We start from the raw sequence: 16,912 nt of genomic DNA, 5'->3' as shown, positions 1-16,912 counted from the left end.
TCAGCCAGATGGGCGGGGTATAAATAAATAAATATTATATTATTATAAATAGTCAAGAATTTTGGGAGATGCAGTTTGTTAAGGGCACTGAGAAGTTGCTGGGTTTTTTTTGGGGGGGGGACCCTGTATTCTCCCTCCCAGAGTTACAATTCCCAGAATTCCCAGGGAAGAGGGGCTGGTTGTTAAACCACTGTGGGAACTGGGAGGGGATGGGTGTGTGTGTGTGTCTCCAAACAACTCTCAGCACCCTAAGCCAGGCTTCCTCAACCTCGGCCCTCCAGATGTTTTGAGAACTCTCAGCATCCCTGACCACTGGTCCCTCTAGCTAGGGATCATGGAAGCTGCAAGCCAAAAACATCTGGAGGTCCAAGGTTGAGGAAGCCTGGACTAGATGACTCCACGAGGCCCAGAGCGGCGGTGGATCAGGCAGTGCAGTCATATAGCCTACATGGCCGGCCTTCACATCCCTGCCGCTTTTGCCTCCTCAGCTCTTCCTCCAGATCGGCAACGCAGTGGCCAACCAGTTCTGGGCGGCCAACGTCCCCCCCAGCGAGGCCGTCCACCCCAGGAGCGACAGCCAGGAAAGGCGACGCTTCCTCGTGGCTAAGTACAGGGAAGGAAAATACCGGCGCTACCACCCGCTGTTTGGCAACCAGGAGGAGCTCAACAAGGTGGATATTCCATTTATTTATTTATTTATTTATTTATTCATTTACTGAATTTGTATATTGCACAGAAGAATGCAGAAGGATAACACAAAATACATAATAAAAAACAAAACAAAAGCAAAACAAAAAATCCCCCCTAAACGGCATCCGATGTCAATCCGCCAAATACAGTAATAATAAGATTTTTAAAAAATATATTTGCACTCTGCCCAACTGGGTCGCCCCAACCACTCTGGGTGGCTTCCAGCACACACAAAAAAACATACAGTCATATCTTGGGTTACAGACGCGTTTTTTGGGGTTACGGACACGCCGAAACCCGGAAGTACCGGAACGGGTTACTTCTGGGTTTGGGGGGTTCTGCATGTGCAGAAGTGTTAATTGCGCATAAGTGCCGAATCGCAACCCAGACGTGCCGCTGCGGGTTGCGAACGCTGTGGGCTGCAAAGGTGCATCCCGCACGGATCACGTTTGCAACCCAAGTGTCCATCGTAGTACAGTCATACCTGTAGTACAGTCATAACATATGGTTCTCAAACACAAACGGGGAACCATCATAGAAAAGGCCCTGTTCTCGTGTTGCCACCTCGGGGAGAAGGCAGATGGAGAAGTGCCTCTGAAGATGATATCCGGGTCGGTTCATATGCCAAGAGGTGGTCCTGAGCTGTTTAAGGCCAGTTCCTGGATAGGGAGGGCGAGGGTTAAGAAGCTGGGTCCCCCAGGCCTGTGGGCAGATGCTGTCATCTGGATAGCACAAGGGGGGGCGGGGGGGTGTGGAACTGCCTCCGTTTATGGCTTGCATCTCGTGCGCCAGATCCGGCTCTGGGCGAGACGCCCAGAACAGTGTCCAAGCAACGAGGAAATTTGTGCATAGCTTGTACGAGCTGGGCAAAGAGAAATGAATTGCAGTGTTGTGTCTCGTGGTGCAGATAGCCTCTGGGTGTGTGCAGAGTGCCGTTCCCTCACTTCCAAAGCTGAGTTTAAACATCTTCTTTTAAAAGAACAAGAGCAAGGAAATCGCTACCATTTCCCCCATGGTTATTAGTATTAGTATTTTTAGTAGTAGCATTGCTATTCTTTCTTCTGCAATTGGTTCCCCTTTCCCACCCTCATTCCCAGAGTAGGGGATAAATGCGTCAATTTCCTCCATAAACCCATCTGTGCAGTTGGTGAGTGCCAGTCCTCAGGGCCTTGCATTTGAGCATTTTTTAAAAGGGGGCCATATTTCAAGAAAACCGCCTGCGTCAGAGGCATCGTTCAGAGCATGTCGGGGGTTCGACTAGATGAGCCTCGGGGGTCTCTCTCTGCTTCTAAGTGTATGAGGCCGCTTCCTGTGTTCCTGCCGCGAGGGTGTGCGCTGAGCCATTTTATGGCTGTGGAAAACCGGCGCCTCTCCCCTATTTATTTTTTCTTCGGAAATGTCCTGGCCCCAGAGAGCTGTCAGGAAGCTATGAAGGAATGCGCAAAAGAAGCTGGAATTGTTTGAACTTCCCTTGCAAGCTCAGTCGCTTGACCTGCTGGGATTTTTATACACTTATTATTATTATTATTATTATTATTATTATTATTATTATTATTATCGTACCCTGCTTTGGATTTCCCGCTTATGGGCTTAGTGAGCAAGGCTTCCGGGACGTTTGCTTTCGTGCTCTGGAGATGACTGACCCTTTTTATTGCAAATTGATGAGCGTTGGAGGGTGCGATCGGAATTGCTTAGTTCAGAGAGAAGGCAAGGAAGAGGCGACATGAAATGAGTAGAATTAGGCACAGCATGGGCAAAGTCTTATTATATGTCAAGGGAATCTTTGGACCAATTTATTCTTTATTATTATTTTGGAGCTGCACTGTATCCTATGGACTTTAGTCCTTCTGGGCTGGGACACTGGATGCTTTCAGCATTGGATTCTTTGCCTTCCTCCTTTTTGTGACGATCCCACTTTCACGCTTAATACAGTGGTACCTTGGTTCTCAAACCTAATGTGTTCCGGAATCCGTTCCAAAACCAAAGCATTCCAAAACCATAGAAAGTCATGCAAAATGGATTAATCAGTTCCAGGCTTTTATAAACAATCCTTAAAGCAGCAATTTAACATGAATTTTACTATCTAACAAGATCCTTGATTCATAAAATGAAAGCGATAATCAATGTACTGCAGTCACACAATCAATCAGTCAGTAGCTGAACTGGGTTCCACACAGTCACAAAAACAAAACAAAAAGAGCCGCAAAAAACAAAAATGCAAAATAAATAGAGAAGACAGACAGTCCTCGGTGTAACACTCAAAACGGAGCATGTTCGGCTTCCGGAAAAAGTTCGCAAACCAGAAAACTTACTTCTGGGTTTGCAGTGTATGGGTTCTAAGTTGTTTGAGAACCAAGGCATTTGAGAACCAAGGTACCATTGTAAAGGTAAAGGTGACCATTAGGTCCAGTCGTGGCTGACTCTGGGGTTGCAGCGCTCATCTTGCTTTACTGGCTGAGGGAGCGGGCGTACAGCTTCCTGGTCATGTGGCCAGCAGGACTAAGCCGCTTCTGGCGAGCCAGAGCAGCGCACGGAAACGCCGTTTACCTTCCCGCCGGAGCGGTACGTATTTATCTACTTGCACTTTGTGCTTTTGAACTGCTAGGTGGGCAGGAGCAGGGACTGAGCAACGGGAGCTCATCCCGTCGTGGGGATTCGAACCGCCAACCTTCCGATCAGCAAGCCCCAGGCTCTGTGGTTTAACTTTAACCCGCAGTTCCACCTGCGTCCCCTAACCACTGTAAATCAATGCAAACATAAACGAGCCTGGGGATGAGGTACGCCCCCTGCCCTCAGCTGGTGCGGCGGAAGAGTCGCTCTTCACTTTTAAAAAATGCGAGCTTGGGAGCAGTCCAGAGCTGCGTTCCATGCGCTGTTTTTGCAGCTCGTGTGTTGTTTCCCCATGCGGTGCTGGGGGAAGGGAGGCCCATGACTCTCCCCCTTCCATCCCTCCCTCCTCCCATCTGCGCTCTGGCAGAGCCAAGTCAGTGGGATCTGACCTTGCAGGATCAGATTGCAGCCCTCCCTCCCTCCCTCCCGGGGCTTCTCTGCTTCTCATTTGCAGCAAAGTCTAGTCCCCACCCTCCTGGCCAGGGACTCTGGAATGCCACCCGTGGGGTGCCTTGCCTCCTTCCGATAGATAAAAGGCCCGTTGCCTTCCCTCAGGCTGAAAACCTCCTTTGTGCAACCAGCTCCCCTTTGCCGCTGTCTCCCTCGGACGGGTCCTGCCGTCTCAGCCAACGCTGCTTTGAGGATGGTTTGCGGGCACCTGCCTGGGCAGAGGTTCGGACGTCCCCCTCTCCTCCTTCCCTTCCTCCTCTCTCTCAGGTGCGCCTAACTCTCTCCCCTTGTCGTCGTCCCCCCCACAGGCTCTGTGCGCAGCCGTGACCACCAGTGACCTGGCGGAGACGCTCTCCCTCTTGTTCTGCGGCGCCGAGGTCAACTGCTACACGGGCGACCCCAGCTACCCCTCGCCCATCGCCTTAGCGGAGCAGGCTGGCCGGAGGCTTCAGGTGGAGTTTCTGCTGCACAACAAGACCTCTGGTGAGGAGGGGAAAGGGGCAGAGGAATTTGGCCAGAGGGGCTGGAGTGGAGGCTGCGTGCAAGTCGGAGTGCGGGTGTTGCAAGCCGAACAGCGAGTGCCTGGGGAAATGAGGCAGGAGGAAGCAAGGGCGCTGTGTCGTCCCAAGTTTTCTGGGCTGGCTCCCAAACCTATTTCTCTCCCCGTGCATTTGGAAGCACCAACCCTCAGATTTAAGGTGCAAGCAGCAGGTGTCGGCTGCTTCAGTATCCCATATGCCAGGATCAGGGCCTTGCCGAGCCAGGCAGAGGCCCGGGCCAGGTAGATAATGTGCCCCCCCTTTTTTTACCCTGGGGATAACGGAAGTCTTATAAATAAGTACCGCATTTTTCGCTCTATAAGACGCACCAGACCACAAGATGCACCTAGTTTTTGGAGGGGGGAAACAAGAAAAAAAATACTCTGAATCTCAGAAACCAGAACAGCAAGAGGGATCGCTGCGCAGTGAAAGCAGCAATCCCTCTTGCTGTTCTGGCTTCTGGGATAGCTGCGCAGCCTGCATTCGCTCCATAAGACGCACACACATTTCCCCTTACTTTTTAGGAGGGAAAAAGTGAGTCTTATAGAGCAAAAAATACGGTATATAAATAATTTTCACAAAAGTTATGCTGACAAATAATTTTATTTCAAGGCTTGAGCCGCATCTGCATATAAAGACAAAATGGAAAATATAGATGTACAATAGTGCAATTTAAAAATGTGTCAGAGGAATATCTCAGGTTTTGCTGGTATTTAAGGAAAAAACAGCCACCAGCAGGAATCAAAGGTGGCTTCTGGATCCGAAGCATCGCTGCCTCCGATTTGTGAAGGCAGAGCACCGCCCTTTTGGCTAGTAGCCCCTGAGGCTACTCCATGAATTTGTCTTGTCCTTCCAGATTGGAGGCCATCCCTGTGGCAGGGAGTTCCACAGTTTAACCACCTGCTGCGTGAATAAGTCCTTCCTTTTCTCTGCCCTAAATCTTCCAACATCCAGCTTTAGGGCATGCCCACAAGTGTTACGAGAGAGGGAGCAAAACCTTTTCTCTCTCTGCTTTCTCCACGCTAGGAATCACGTTATAACTTTCTATCAAGTCGCCTCCTCCTCGCCTTTTCTCTACGCTGAAAAGTCCCAAACGCTGCAACCTTTTCTTGTAGGGAAGTTGGTCCACCCCTCTTGATAGTTTCAGGGTCACTGAACCATCAAACTGTAGAGTTGGAAGGGACCTCTAGAGGCATCTAGTCCAGCCCCCAGCAATGCAGGAAGCATCCCTGTTCTGTACCTTCTCCAGCTCTGCAATACCAGATATTGTAAGAAATGGGGGGTCTGTTCTGGGAAGTGGAGAAGAAGCTTTGCTGGGAATCCAGACTGCGCAGGGCTTGGAACAAAAGCCCCTCCGCCCGGACGACAAAAAACCAAGCCCAAATTCCCTGCTCCCCCCGCCGTAAGTTCTTCTTTCGCCACCTCCCCGGAACGATGCTTCGCTGACTCACTGCTTTTGGCAAGCTCAGCAGAGCCCCACTCTGACCCTTCCCCACTCCCCTTCTGCCTCGGCCAAATTTCTCCCCACACCCTTTTCGGTTTTTGGAAAGCCCACGGTGCCAATTACTGGCAGGAAGGGCCAAAAGCCTTGTCTCTGAAGATGGATGAGCCGGTGACTGAGTGGCTTGAAAAACAAAAGGCGGGTGGGCTGAAAAAACAGACAGGCTTGCTGAGCGCGCGTTGCAAAGCTTTGATGGGTCTTCCCCCGCCCCCCCGGCACATCTGGTTTGCATCGATTCTCTGGCCCCCACGCCCGTTGGCTGTTTGGCTTGGCGGCTCGGGCCCCTGAAGCAGTCAAGAGCAGGGGCAACCGAGTTGGGGGGAGCAGGAGGTGTCCTGTATTCTTTGTGTTTTTTACAGGAAGGGAGGAAAGGAAGGCAGAATCGCAGAATCGTGGGGTTGGAAGGGACCCCAGGGGTCATCCAGTCCAACCCCCTGCAATGCAGGAATCACAACTCAAGCATCCATGACAGATGGCTGTTCAAGCTCTGCTTGAAAACCTCCAAGGAAGGGGAGTCCATCGCCTCCCAAGGGATATTGTTCCACTGTCAAATAATAACAATAACAATAATAATATGATAATAATTTATTATTTATATCCCGCCCATCTGGCTGGCGTTTCCCCAGCCACTCTGGGCAGCTCCCAGTGTTAAAAACATGCCATGTTTAAATTGATCAGGTCCAACATGGTTTCTTTAAACTAAAATTTGAAGCAAGCTTGCATTTTTAAACTATTCACGCTTAAGAAAGGCAGTCTGTGGATGTTGTGGCCAATTTTAAAAACACCCCTTAAACATTTCTAAAATGACAGAGGCACAAGGAACAGACTCACATACACTTAACGGTATCATATGTGGTCGCACCACATATGATAAAATGTTCCTTCATTTTCTTTATAACAGACCCTTCATCATCTTGGTGCCCTCCTCTGCACGCTTCCCAGCTTGTCTGATGGTAGGAAGGGTCATTGTCGAGTTGGAAGGGACCCTGAGGGTCATCTAGTCCAACCCCCGAAATGCAGAGATCACATCTAAATAATCGGTGACAGGTGGCCACCCAACCTCTGCTTAAAAACCTTCAAGGAAGGAGAGCCCACCAGCTCCCAAGGGAGCCCAGTGTTGAATGGCTCTTGCCGTCCAAAAGTTCTTCCCGACGTTTTGCTGGAATCTCTTTTGTCGTCATTTGAGTTCAGGCACGGAGCAATGGTTCCAAACTACAAGAAAGAAGATTCCACCTAAACATTAGGAAGAACTTCCTGACAGTAAGAGCTGTTCGACAGTGGAATTTGCTGCCAAGGAGTGTGGTGGAGTCTCCTTCTTTGGAGGTCTTTAAGCAGAGGCTTGACAACCATATGTCAGGAGTGCTCTGATGGTGTTTCCTGCTTGGCAGGGGGTTGGACTCGATGGCCCCTGTGGTCTCTTCCAACTCTTCTATGATTCTATGATTCTATCTTCCATGGGGCAGCCCTTTGGAGATGTGTCTCCATCTCCTCTTCTCCAGGCCCAATGCTCCCTGCCCTGTGACTCCAGCCTGCCGCTCACCCCGTTTCTCTCTTGCCTTGGCAGAGACCCCTCAACTGGACATGGGCACCAACATAGAGAAGCACTACTCCATCATCCTGCCTTCTGTTGCTCACAACGGCTTCCTCTACAAGGCACCCTCCATGGCCAAGCTGGTCCACGAACAGAAATCACGGGAAGGTAAGGCAAGGGGGGGAGGGGGCACCGAGGCAGGTTTCTAATAATAGTAATAATAATAATAATTGATTATTTATACCACACCCATCTGGCTGAGTTTCCCCAGCCCCTCTGGGCGGCTCCCAATCGAGTGTTAAAAGCAATACAGCATTAAATTAAACTTCCCTAAACAGGGCTGCCTTCAGATGTCTTTTAAAAAGAAGATAGCTGCTTATTTCCTTCACATCTGAAGGGAGGGAGTTCCACAGGGCGGGCGCCACTACCGAGAAGGCCCTCTGCCTGGTTCCCTATAACTTGGCTTCTCGCAATGAGGGATCCGCCAGAAGGCCCTCGGAGCTGGACCTCAGTGTCCGGGCAGAACGATGGGGGGGGGGAGACGCTCCTTCAGGAATACTGGGCAGAGGCTGATGGCCGGCAGAAAAGCCGTCCACTCTCCTCCCCGCACTGCCACCACTTGAAAACGCAACCCTGAAACGTGGAGCAGAGATCGAAATCACTGACTTCACTCTCTCATGGACCCCCCAAGATTGGCTGTACAAAAAGCAGCGGCAATTTGTTGTTGGCAAAGGACAGCTGGACATAGAAAGGGCCCCATTAGCTTCAGGAGCTTAGGGCCTCAACAAACCTAAATCCAGCCCTGCCTTTTTGAGCAAGTTGCTAGACTTCATGGTTCTTGCAGCGTTTCTGAATGTGCAGGGGGGTGGGCTGCTGATAACCTGCCGAAATCTCTCAAGACGGGATGGCAGCTTAAGTGATAAGGGTCGAGTGTTAGTCAAGTGGACCCACCGGAAAAAAATTAATGGGCGTGACCGACTTAGGTCCATTGATTTTGGTGTGTTTACTCGTTGGGCTTTGAAGGCAGGGCACATGTTTTGGCACCTCCATAGCAGAAAAGTACCGTATTTTTCGCTCTAGGACGCACGTGTTCCCCTCCAAAAATGAAGCGAAAATGTGTGTGTGTCCTATGGAGCGAATGCAGGCTCCTTGGCTTCAGCGATAGCAACGGGAAACCTCCAAAACACAGAGGGAGCTCTCCCTCCGCGCTCCGAAGGCTTCGCGTAGCTTTTGCTGAAGCCTGGAGAGCGAAAGGCGTCAGTGCGCAGCAAGTGTTCCCCCCACGCTCCAAAGGCTTGCTGATAGCAGCCTGCAGCCCGGGGAGCGCTGGGCTTCAGGCAGCTATCCCCAAGCCTTTGGAGTGCGCCTCCAGCCCCGCAAGCTCCGGGAGAGTCAGCAAGGCTGCACGCAACCTTGCCGCCGCTCCTGGACCTGTTCTGGGGGCTGGGGTCAGGGGAAGCTCGGGGTTCCCCCGCCCCAGCCCCGCGGCTAAAAATGAAGCCAAGACAGCGAGCGGGATCCAGCCAAATGCTGTGTGCAGCCTCTCCCGGCTGGATAAAGAGGAAGCCAAGACAGCCAGCGGGATGGATTCCGCTGGCTGTCTTGGCTTCTTTGCTCTTTGGGGCTTGCGGGGGGGATTTTTTTTTATTCCCCCCCCCCTAAAAACTAGGTGCGCCCTATGGTCCGGTGTGCCCTATGGAGCGAAAAATATGGTACAGTGGTGCCCCGCAAGACGAATGCCTCGCAAGACGGAAAACCCGCTAGACGAAAGGGTTTTCCATTTTGGAGGCGCTTCGCAAAACGAATTTCCTATGGGCTTGCTTCGCAAGACGAAAATGTCTTGCGAGTTCCTGCGGGTTTTTTTCCCTCCCCCCCTTTTTCTAAGCCACTAAGGCGCTTATCTGCTTATCCGCTAAGCCGATAAGCTGCTAAAAGCCACTAATAGCGCTAATCCGCTAAGCCGTCAATGGGCTTGCTTCGCAAGATGAAAAAACCGCTAGACGAAGAGAGTCGCGGAATGGATCCTTTTCGTCTTGCGAGGCACCACTGTATTTTAATATTGTGTTGGAAGCCACCCATAAGGGATCGTTCCTTGCATTGCCTCGAAGTGTTCTCCAGCGATGGGTCTTGTTCTCTCCCTGAGCTGAGCTATGCCTCTCCCTTTCTCCGCTTTTTTGGCTAACGCTTGACTCCTTCCCCACTCAGAGTTCAGCCGCCGCTGGTGCCGGCTCCACGAGGGCATCTTCAGCTACTACGACAACAACACCAGCACCGTGCCAAACGGAGAGATCCGGATGCAGGAGGTGGCCTGCCTGGTGAATAACCCCCCGGAGGCCCATGGGTGAGCAGGGCTGCCCCCTTTGTGCATGGGGGAGGGGTTAGGGGTACCCCCAGCGTAGGATGCTTGGTTCATCACCCTACTGAGGAAGTGGGGTCCTAAGTAATGAAACTGACCGTAATTATTATTACCATTATAATCATCCGTTTAATTTATGCCCTGCCCCCCCCCCCGGTCGGGCTTCCACCAAATGACACAGATAAAATGCAAAAGGTCGAAAGCATATAAAGGATCGTAGCTAAGAAGCAATTAAACTGTAACGGAACGGAATCCATATAAAAATGATCCCTTGAAATGCAGGTAGTTGTGGGAATGTTCAGGGATGCAGGAGAGGATTTTATTATTATTATTATTATTATTATAGCCTTTCCAACTTGTGCTAACAAGCTTCATAATTTAGCAGAGTAACATTCCCCTTTTTAAACTTGCAGCAGATGTGTTTGCTCAGGCTTGCTAAAGCCTCTATAATAACTGTTCTGGTATTTCCCCCTTATTCCCTCATAAAAGATAAGACACTACACAGTCCTATAAAAGTATAAAAAGGTTTACTCACACATCATTCTGTTCACAGTTGGATCCCAGAAGGCAGACTTAGATTAGAAAAGTAACATATACAGTGGTGCCCCGCAAGACGAATGCCTCGCTAAACGAAAAACCCGCAAGACGAAAGGGTTTTCCGATTTTTTAGCGGCTTCGCAAGACGAATTTCCCTATGGGCTTGCTTCGCAAAACGAAAGCCCATAGGGAAATCTCCGGGGACAGCGGGGAACCCTCCTCCCACTGCAAGCCCCGGGAAGAGAGGAGAAGCTGCGCGCCTTCCCCTCTGTTCCCGGACCTGTCCTGAAGGCTTGCGGTGGGAGGTCCGGGAACAGAGGAGAAGGCGCGCAGCTTCTCCTCTCTTCCCGGGGCTTGCGGTGGGAGGAGGGTTTTTCCTCCCCACCGCCAACATTCAGAAGGCTGTTCTGAAGGCTGGCGGTGGGAAGAAAAGCCCTTCTCCCGCCTCCAGCCTTCAGAAGAGTTCCCCGCAGGGCTCCCCAAGCTGTGAATGTCTACCGCGCGCGAGGGGCGCTCTGCTTAAGAGCGCCCCTCGTGCGGGGCAGCAGGCTGCTATCCGCAGCTTGGAGAGCCCTGTGGGGAAGTCCGGCAGGGCTCCCCAAGCTGCAGATGTCTGCCCCGCCCGAGGGGCGCTCTGCTTAAGAGCGCCCCTCGAGCGGGGCAGCAGGCTGCTATCCGCAGCTTGGAGAGCCCTGTGGGGAAGTCCGGCAGGGCTCCCCAAGCTGCAGATGTCTGCCCCTCGTGCGGGGCAGCAGGCTGCTATCCGCAGCTTGGAGAGCCCTGTGGGGAAGTCAGGGCTCCCCAAGCTGCAGATGTCTGCCCCGCCCGAGGGGCGCTCTGCTTAAGAGCGCCCCTCGTGCGGGGCAGCAGGCTGCTATCCGCAGCTTGGAGAGCCCTGTGGGGAAGTCCAGCAGGGCTCCCCAAGCTGCAGATGTCTGCCCCTCGTGCGGGGCAGCAGGCTGCTATCCGCAGCTTGGAGAGCCCTGTGGGGAAGTCCGGCAGGGCTCCCCAAGCTGCAGATGTCTGCCCCGCCCGAGGGGCGCTCTGCTTAAGAGCGCCCCTCGTGCGGGGCAGCAGGCTGCTATCCGCAGCTTGGAGAGCCCTGTGGGGAAGTCCGGCAGGGCTCCCCAAGCTGCAGATGTCTGCCCCGCCCGAGGGGCGCTCTGCTTAAGAGCGCCCCTCGTGCGGGGCAGCAGGCTGCTATCCGCAGCTTGGAGAGCCCTGTGGGGAAGTCCTGCAGGGCTCCCCAAGCTGCAGATGTCTGCCCCGCCCGAGGGGCGCTCTGCTTAAGAGCGCCCCTCATGCGGGGCAGCAGGCTGCTATCCGCAGCTTGGAGAGCCCTGTGGGGAAGTCCTGCAGGGCTCCCCAAGCTGCAGATGTCTGCCCCACCCGAGGGGCGCTCTGCTTCAGAGCGTCCCTCGCACCCGGCAGCAGGCTGCTATTCGCAGCCTAGGCAGCCCTGCAGGAACTCTTCTGAAGGCTGGCGGCGGGAGAAGGGCTTTTCTTCCCACCGCCAGCCTTCAGAAGGCTGTTCTGAAGCCTGGCGGTGGGGAGAAAAGTCCTCCCCCCCCCACCAGCCTTCAGAAGAGGTCCGGGGAAAGACTGTCCCCGGACCTGGTCTGAAGGCGGTCTCCCTAGGAACGCATTAATTGATTTTCAATGCATTCCTATGGGAAACCGTGCTTCGCAAGACGAAAAACTCGCAAGAAGAAAAAACTTGCGGAACGAATTAATTTCGTCTTGCGAGGCACCACTGTACCTGGAAACTATCTCATAAGAAGGCAGTCCCTTTATCCTCTCTTGGCTGGAAGACAAGAGAGCATCTTTGGCTAATCAGATGTTGCTTCTTCGATGCATGTAGTCAAAGAGAGAGAGATGGCTGCCCTGCCCTGTGCTTTTGTCGTTACCTGCACAGGTGAGGCCACGCCCACCTCTAGTCACATGCAGAGGAAGTCTGTCCCAGCCCAGAAGGAAACTGGAAGTTTAACTGCTGGCTGGACAAACATTCCTCCTCATGTGCAAACATGTTCACTCTAGGAATGTTGTACTTGACTGCTCTTGTGTTTCACATCCCACAGTAGTAAAATGACACCACCATGAAAAAAAACCTTGGCAAACTATGTTTCCCAGGACTTTGGGGGGAAGTCACGTGCATCAAATGTGGGCTGGATCCTTCTCCAATTAAGTGGAGGGCATCCGTCCTGATTAATTTTCAGAATTCCCCGGGGCCAAGAAACAAGTCAAGGCATCGGCCCATATTACTAACGCCAGAATCCTCTTCTCACAGTGGCTGACCAGGTGCCTATTGTGTGAAGCCTGCAAGCAGGATTCGAACTCCGGACCAACTCTCCCCTCTGCTGGTTTCCAGCAACTGGAGCCCAGAAGCATTCCTGCTCCCGACCGTGGAGTAGCCATCGCTATCCCTCTCCTCCTGCAAGAATTTGCCCAGTCTTCTTTTAAAGCCGTCTACGTTTGGTGGCCATTCCTGCCTCCTGTGGCAGAGAGTTCCGCAGTTTAACTCTGTGCTGCGTGAAAAAGGAAAATTTATTTGTCCCAAATGTTCCCCACGTTCAGCTTCCTCGGATGCCGCCCAGTTCTAGCATTACACGAGAGGGAGAAGGCCTTTCCCCGATTCACCTCCTCCTCTCCCTGACGTTTCCTCCCTTTCTTTTGCCGTAGGTTCGCCTGCACTTTCGAGGTCTATATAGAAGCGGAGAGACTCTACCTCTTTGGACTGGACTGTCCCGAGGCCATCCGGGAGTGGGTCAAATGCATCGGAAAGGTGAGAGCGTCCGGCAGGTACTTCTCCAGCTCTGGGAAACTCGAATCCCGGCTTGTGGGGGCTTGGCATCTTCTGCGGTTGGGCTAGAAAGCACCCCTCTGCAATGCTCCCTCCCTTCGCCGCAATGTGGGTCCTGCAGAGCAAATTCCACCCCCCTGCCAGCTGAGCGGTTGGTTCTCCCTGAGCTCGGTTGCCTTTCCATGGCCAATTAATTTTGGTAGCTTTTTTAAAAAAATTAACCAATTCACATCAAATTTTTAATGCAGTGGTACCTTGGTGCTCAAGCTTAGTCTGTTTCCAAAGTCCGTTCCAAAACCAAAGTGTCTACATTTCTTGATTTCTCTATTACTTTTAATTGTCCTTAACTAATAAATCTCTTCATAGTCTTTATTGCAATATTTCGCACAATCCTCCTTACTAAACTTCTTGCTTCCTACTAGCATAACCTGTTTATTAAAGTTGCTTTTCAAATAATTCAAATATTTACTCCAGTCCTCTAAGAATCTCTGGTCCCACAGGTTTTGAATCCTTCCTGTCATCTTATCTAATTCTGCATAGTCCATTAATTTCATTTGCCACTCTTCTATTGTTGGTAATTCTTCCTGTTTCCATTTTTGTGCCAATAATATTCTGTCTGCTGTTGTTGGTTTTATCTATTCTGTGAGCCACCTCGAGTCCCTGACATGGGGAAAAGCAAGGTATAAAGAAACAGAAACAGTAATAACACAGTGGTACCTTGGTTCTCAAACTTAATCCGTTCCAGAAGTCCGTTCCAAAACCAAAGCGTTCCAAAACCAAGGGGTGCTTTCCCATAGAAAGGAATGCAAAATGGATTAATCCGGTCCAGACTTTTATATATTATTTTTTAAATGATATTTATTCAAATTTTCAAAAATACAAACACATTTAAAAACATCAACGGAAAAGAAAAACAAAAAGAAAAAAGGCAAAAAGAAAAAAGAGAAAAAAGTATATAAATTCAAAATTACTTCATTTCATTATCTTGTGTCTTAGACCTCCTCATACCTCCCTTTTTGTATTCCAGTTTAATCATGATTTCAGCAAATTCTTCCCATATTTGTCAATAATAATTTATCTTAACAATCTATCTCAATTTAAGCTTTAAGAGTATTATCTTTAACTTTATCTTTATCTTCCAAACCATAAACTTTAAAATTTAGAATTCAAAATTATATTTATACTTAATCAAGTCTCTCTGCTAAAGCCAATTATTTCCTTTCCGGCGCAATCTATTATTTCGTTGATATTACTCAGAAATAACAAGATACATAAAAGAAAGTTCTCTTCTAGTTTTATCCATCGTCCCTTTCTTCCTGGTTTCGGGTTGTGTCAGTCCTTTAAATCTTGACCTTCAGTCCGGTGTTCTAATGTCTGAGGCTCTCAAGTCACTTCCATGCCCCCTCTGCTGGTTTTCTTGATTCTGATTATAATACGACACTTCCTTGTCCCTTGTTGAAGTCTTTCATGGTTTCTTCCCTTTCTCCTTGGGGAGTGGATCTCTGGGGAGTTCCATACAGTCATAATCCGGTCCAGACTTTTAAAAACAACCCCTAAAACAGCCATTTAACATGAATTTTACTATCTAACGAGACTATTGATCCATAAAATGAAAGCAATCAACAATGTACTACAGTCTCACCATCAATCAATCAATCAATCAATCAATCAAGAGCTGAACTGAGTTCCACACAGTCACAGAAACAAAACAAAAAGAGTCACAAAAACGTAACATAAATAGCAAAAACAGACAGACCTCAGTGTAACATTCAAAATGGAAGTGTGGCACTCAGATCGGAAGCATATCTAACGAGACCATTGATCCATAAAATGAAAGCAATAATCAATGTACTGTACTATAAAATAAATAAGACAGTATTGTAGGTGATAAAAATTAAAATTATTATTATTTTCTTACCTGCACTGATGATAGTCATTGTTTGGATAGGGGGCTTTTATCCATTTCTGCAGTCACACAATCAATCAGTAGCTGAACTGGGTTCCACACAGTCACAGAAACTGAAATTAACTGAAAAAGCCTCAAAAGCGCAAAATAAATAGCAAAAACAAAAGCGCCAAACTTAATCCGTCCATTTGACTTCCGAAATGTTTGAAAACCAAGTGATTGGGACAGGCGCCCCAGAAACAATAGCCGACAGCCGGATCGGACGTTCGGCTTCCGAAAACAGTTTGAAAACTGGAACACTTTCCTCCAGGCTTTTGGCATTTGGGAACCAAGGCGTTTGAGAACCAAAGGTACCACTGTACAAGTTTAAAAGGTACCACTGTACTAGTTTAAAAGTTGACTTCCCAGGCCCCTTCCATGATATTTCTCCACGACTGGACCTAATGGTTAGGGGTCGCTTTACCTTTACTATTCCCAAAACGTGGCGTTCCTTTTCACTTTGCCTGCTGGTTGCGTTTCCTTCCAGTCCTTCGTCCCCCCGGGTGTCGACGGCTTGCTTTCCCACGACTTTGAGCGCCTCGGGCGGCTGCAGTACAAAGGCGGCCTGAACCTGGAGCGGGCCAAGGAAGGCTGGTTTGCGCTGGCGCAGGGCACCCTCTACGCCTACCTGGAAGGCAGCGAGAAGGAGGAGGCCGTGCACCTGAGGAAGCTGCAGGAGCTCTGTGAGTACCCGGGGGCAGGGGGGCAGGGAAATGCCAGGGTGCCAGACTTTCCCAGGGATCCCAGCAGAACCCCCTCCTCAAATCCTCAAAGCGGTTCTCCATCTCCACCCAGTCGTCCTTTCCCCTAATATACCTCGCTGGGTGCTCTCAGCCAGGAGTTATCTGTGCCCCACATGTGCCCACCGAACTGCGTTAATGTCAGACAGTTTCCAGATTTGTAAGAACCCAGTTATTCACTCTGGAACTCCCTGCCTCTTGATACCACGCAGGTGCCTTCGCTGTCCCCTTTTAGGCTGAAAGCATTTTCCACTTGGGGTTTCGACCCTGATGCCAAGTTTAATCTCTTTGCTGTTGTTCTTTTCACTTTTTGAAAGTCTTAAACCATGGGTAGACAAACTAAGGCCTGGGGGCCGGATCCAGCCCAATTGCCTTCTAAATCTGGCCCGCGGACAGTCTGGGAATCAGCGTGTTTTTACCTGAGTAGAACGTGTCCTTTGCATCTCTGGGTTATTTGTGGGGCATAGGAATTTCTTCATTCCCCCCCTAAAAAAATATAGTCCGGCCCCCCACAAGGTCTGAGGAACAGTGGACTGGCTCCCTGCTGAAAAAGTTTGCTGACCCCTGTCTTAAATGATTGTTGATTTTTCTCATGGGGAGCAGGGGTCCCCCACTCCCTCACCAACTGAAGCTCGTTGACTTGCCAACCCTCTAAACCGGCTTTCCCCTACTTGAGGCCTTCAAGATATTTTGGACCGCAGCTGCCATCACCCACCACGTCCGACACAGCAGTGCTGCCATCTTCCTACAGCGTCGGGCAGCTGTGCTGGCACTGGGAGTTGTAGTCCAAGACATTTGGCGGGCACTAGGTTGGCAAGGAATGCCTCAAGGGAGGAACAAACTCTTTAGTGTCCAAAGCACACTTACATGTTGGGAAGAGGTGTGTCATATTATTATTATTGTTATTATTATTAATACCTCACCCACCTTGGTGGGTTTCCCCTGGCACTCTGAGCGGCTGCCAACAGAATATTAAAAACACAATAAAACATCACACATTAAAAGCTTCATTAAACAGGGCTGCCTTCAGATGTATTCTAAAAGTTGTTCACCATATTTTTCGCTCTATAGGATGCACCGGACCATAGGACGCACCTTGTTTTAGAGGGGGAAAACAAGAAAAAAAATTTCTCCCCCTCTCTGCTCAGTGCCCCTTGAGCGAAGCTGCAGGAGAAACGGAGCCCCTTCCATTTCTCCTCCCGCTTCGCTGACG

The 16,912-nt window shown here is 50.2% G+C and overlaps 1 protein-coding gene across 9 annotated transcripts in view; it reads left to right on the top strand.

Annotated features, from left to right (window-relative positions):
* Window positions 1–16,912, top strand: part of ARAP1 (ArfGAP with RhoGAP domain, ankyrin repeat and PH domain 1) — a 145,049-nt gene that overhangs the window by 95,604 nt on the left and 32,533 nt on the right. For all 9 annotated transcript variants that reach the window (XR_014156138.1, XM_081860058.1, XM_081860060.1 and 6 more), the window contains 6 exons: window positions 489–671; window positions 4,059–4,233; window positions 7,355–7,489; window positions 9,527–9,662; window positions 12,894–12,996; window positions 15,447–15,642. Coding sequence is in view for 8 of the 9 variants with exons in the window: in XM_081860058.1 (XP_081716184.1) it covers window positions 489–671; window positions 4,059–4,233; window positions 7,355–7,489; window positions 9,527–9,662; window positions 12,894–12,996; window positions 15,447–15,642 (928 nt within the window). In the remaining variant the exon portion in view is untranslated. The remainder of the gene's footprint in view (window positions 1–488; window positions 672–4,058; window positions 4,234–7,354; window positions 7,490–9,526; window positions 9,663–12,893; window positions 12,997–15,446; window positions 15,643–16,912) is intronic.

Source organism: Podarcis erhardii (genome assembly GCF_964252035.2).
Source record: "Podarcis erhardii genome assembly, chromosome: 4".
NCBI classification, from domain to species: Eukaryota; Metazoa; Chordata; class Lepidosauria; order Squamata; family Lacertidae; genus Podarcis; species Podarcis erhardii.
Note: the sequence above shows the minus strand (reverse complement) of the source record. Positions and strands in the feature narration are given on the sequence as shown.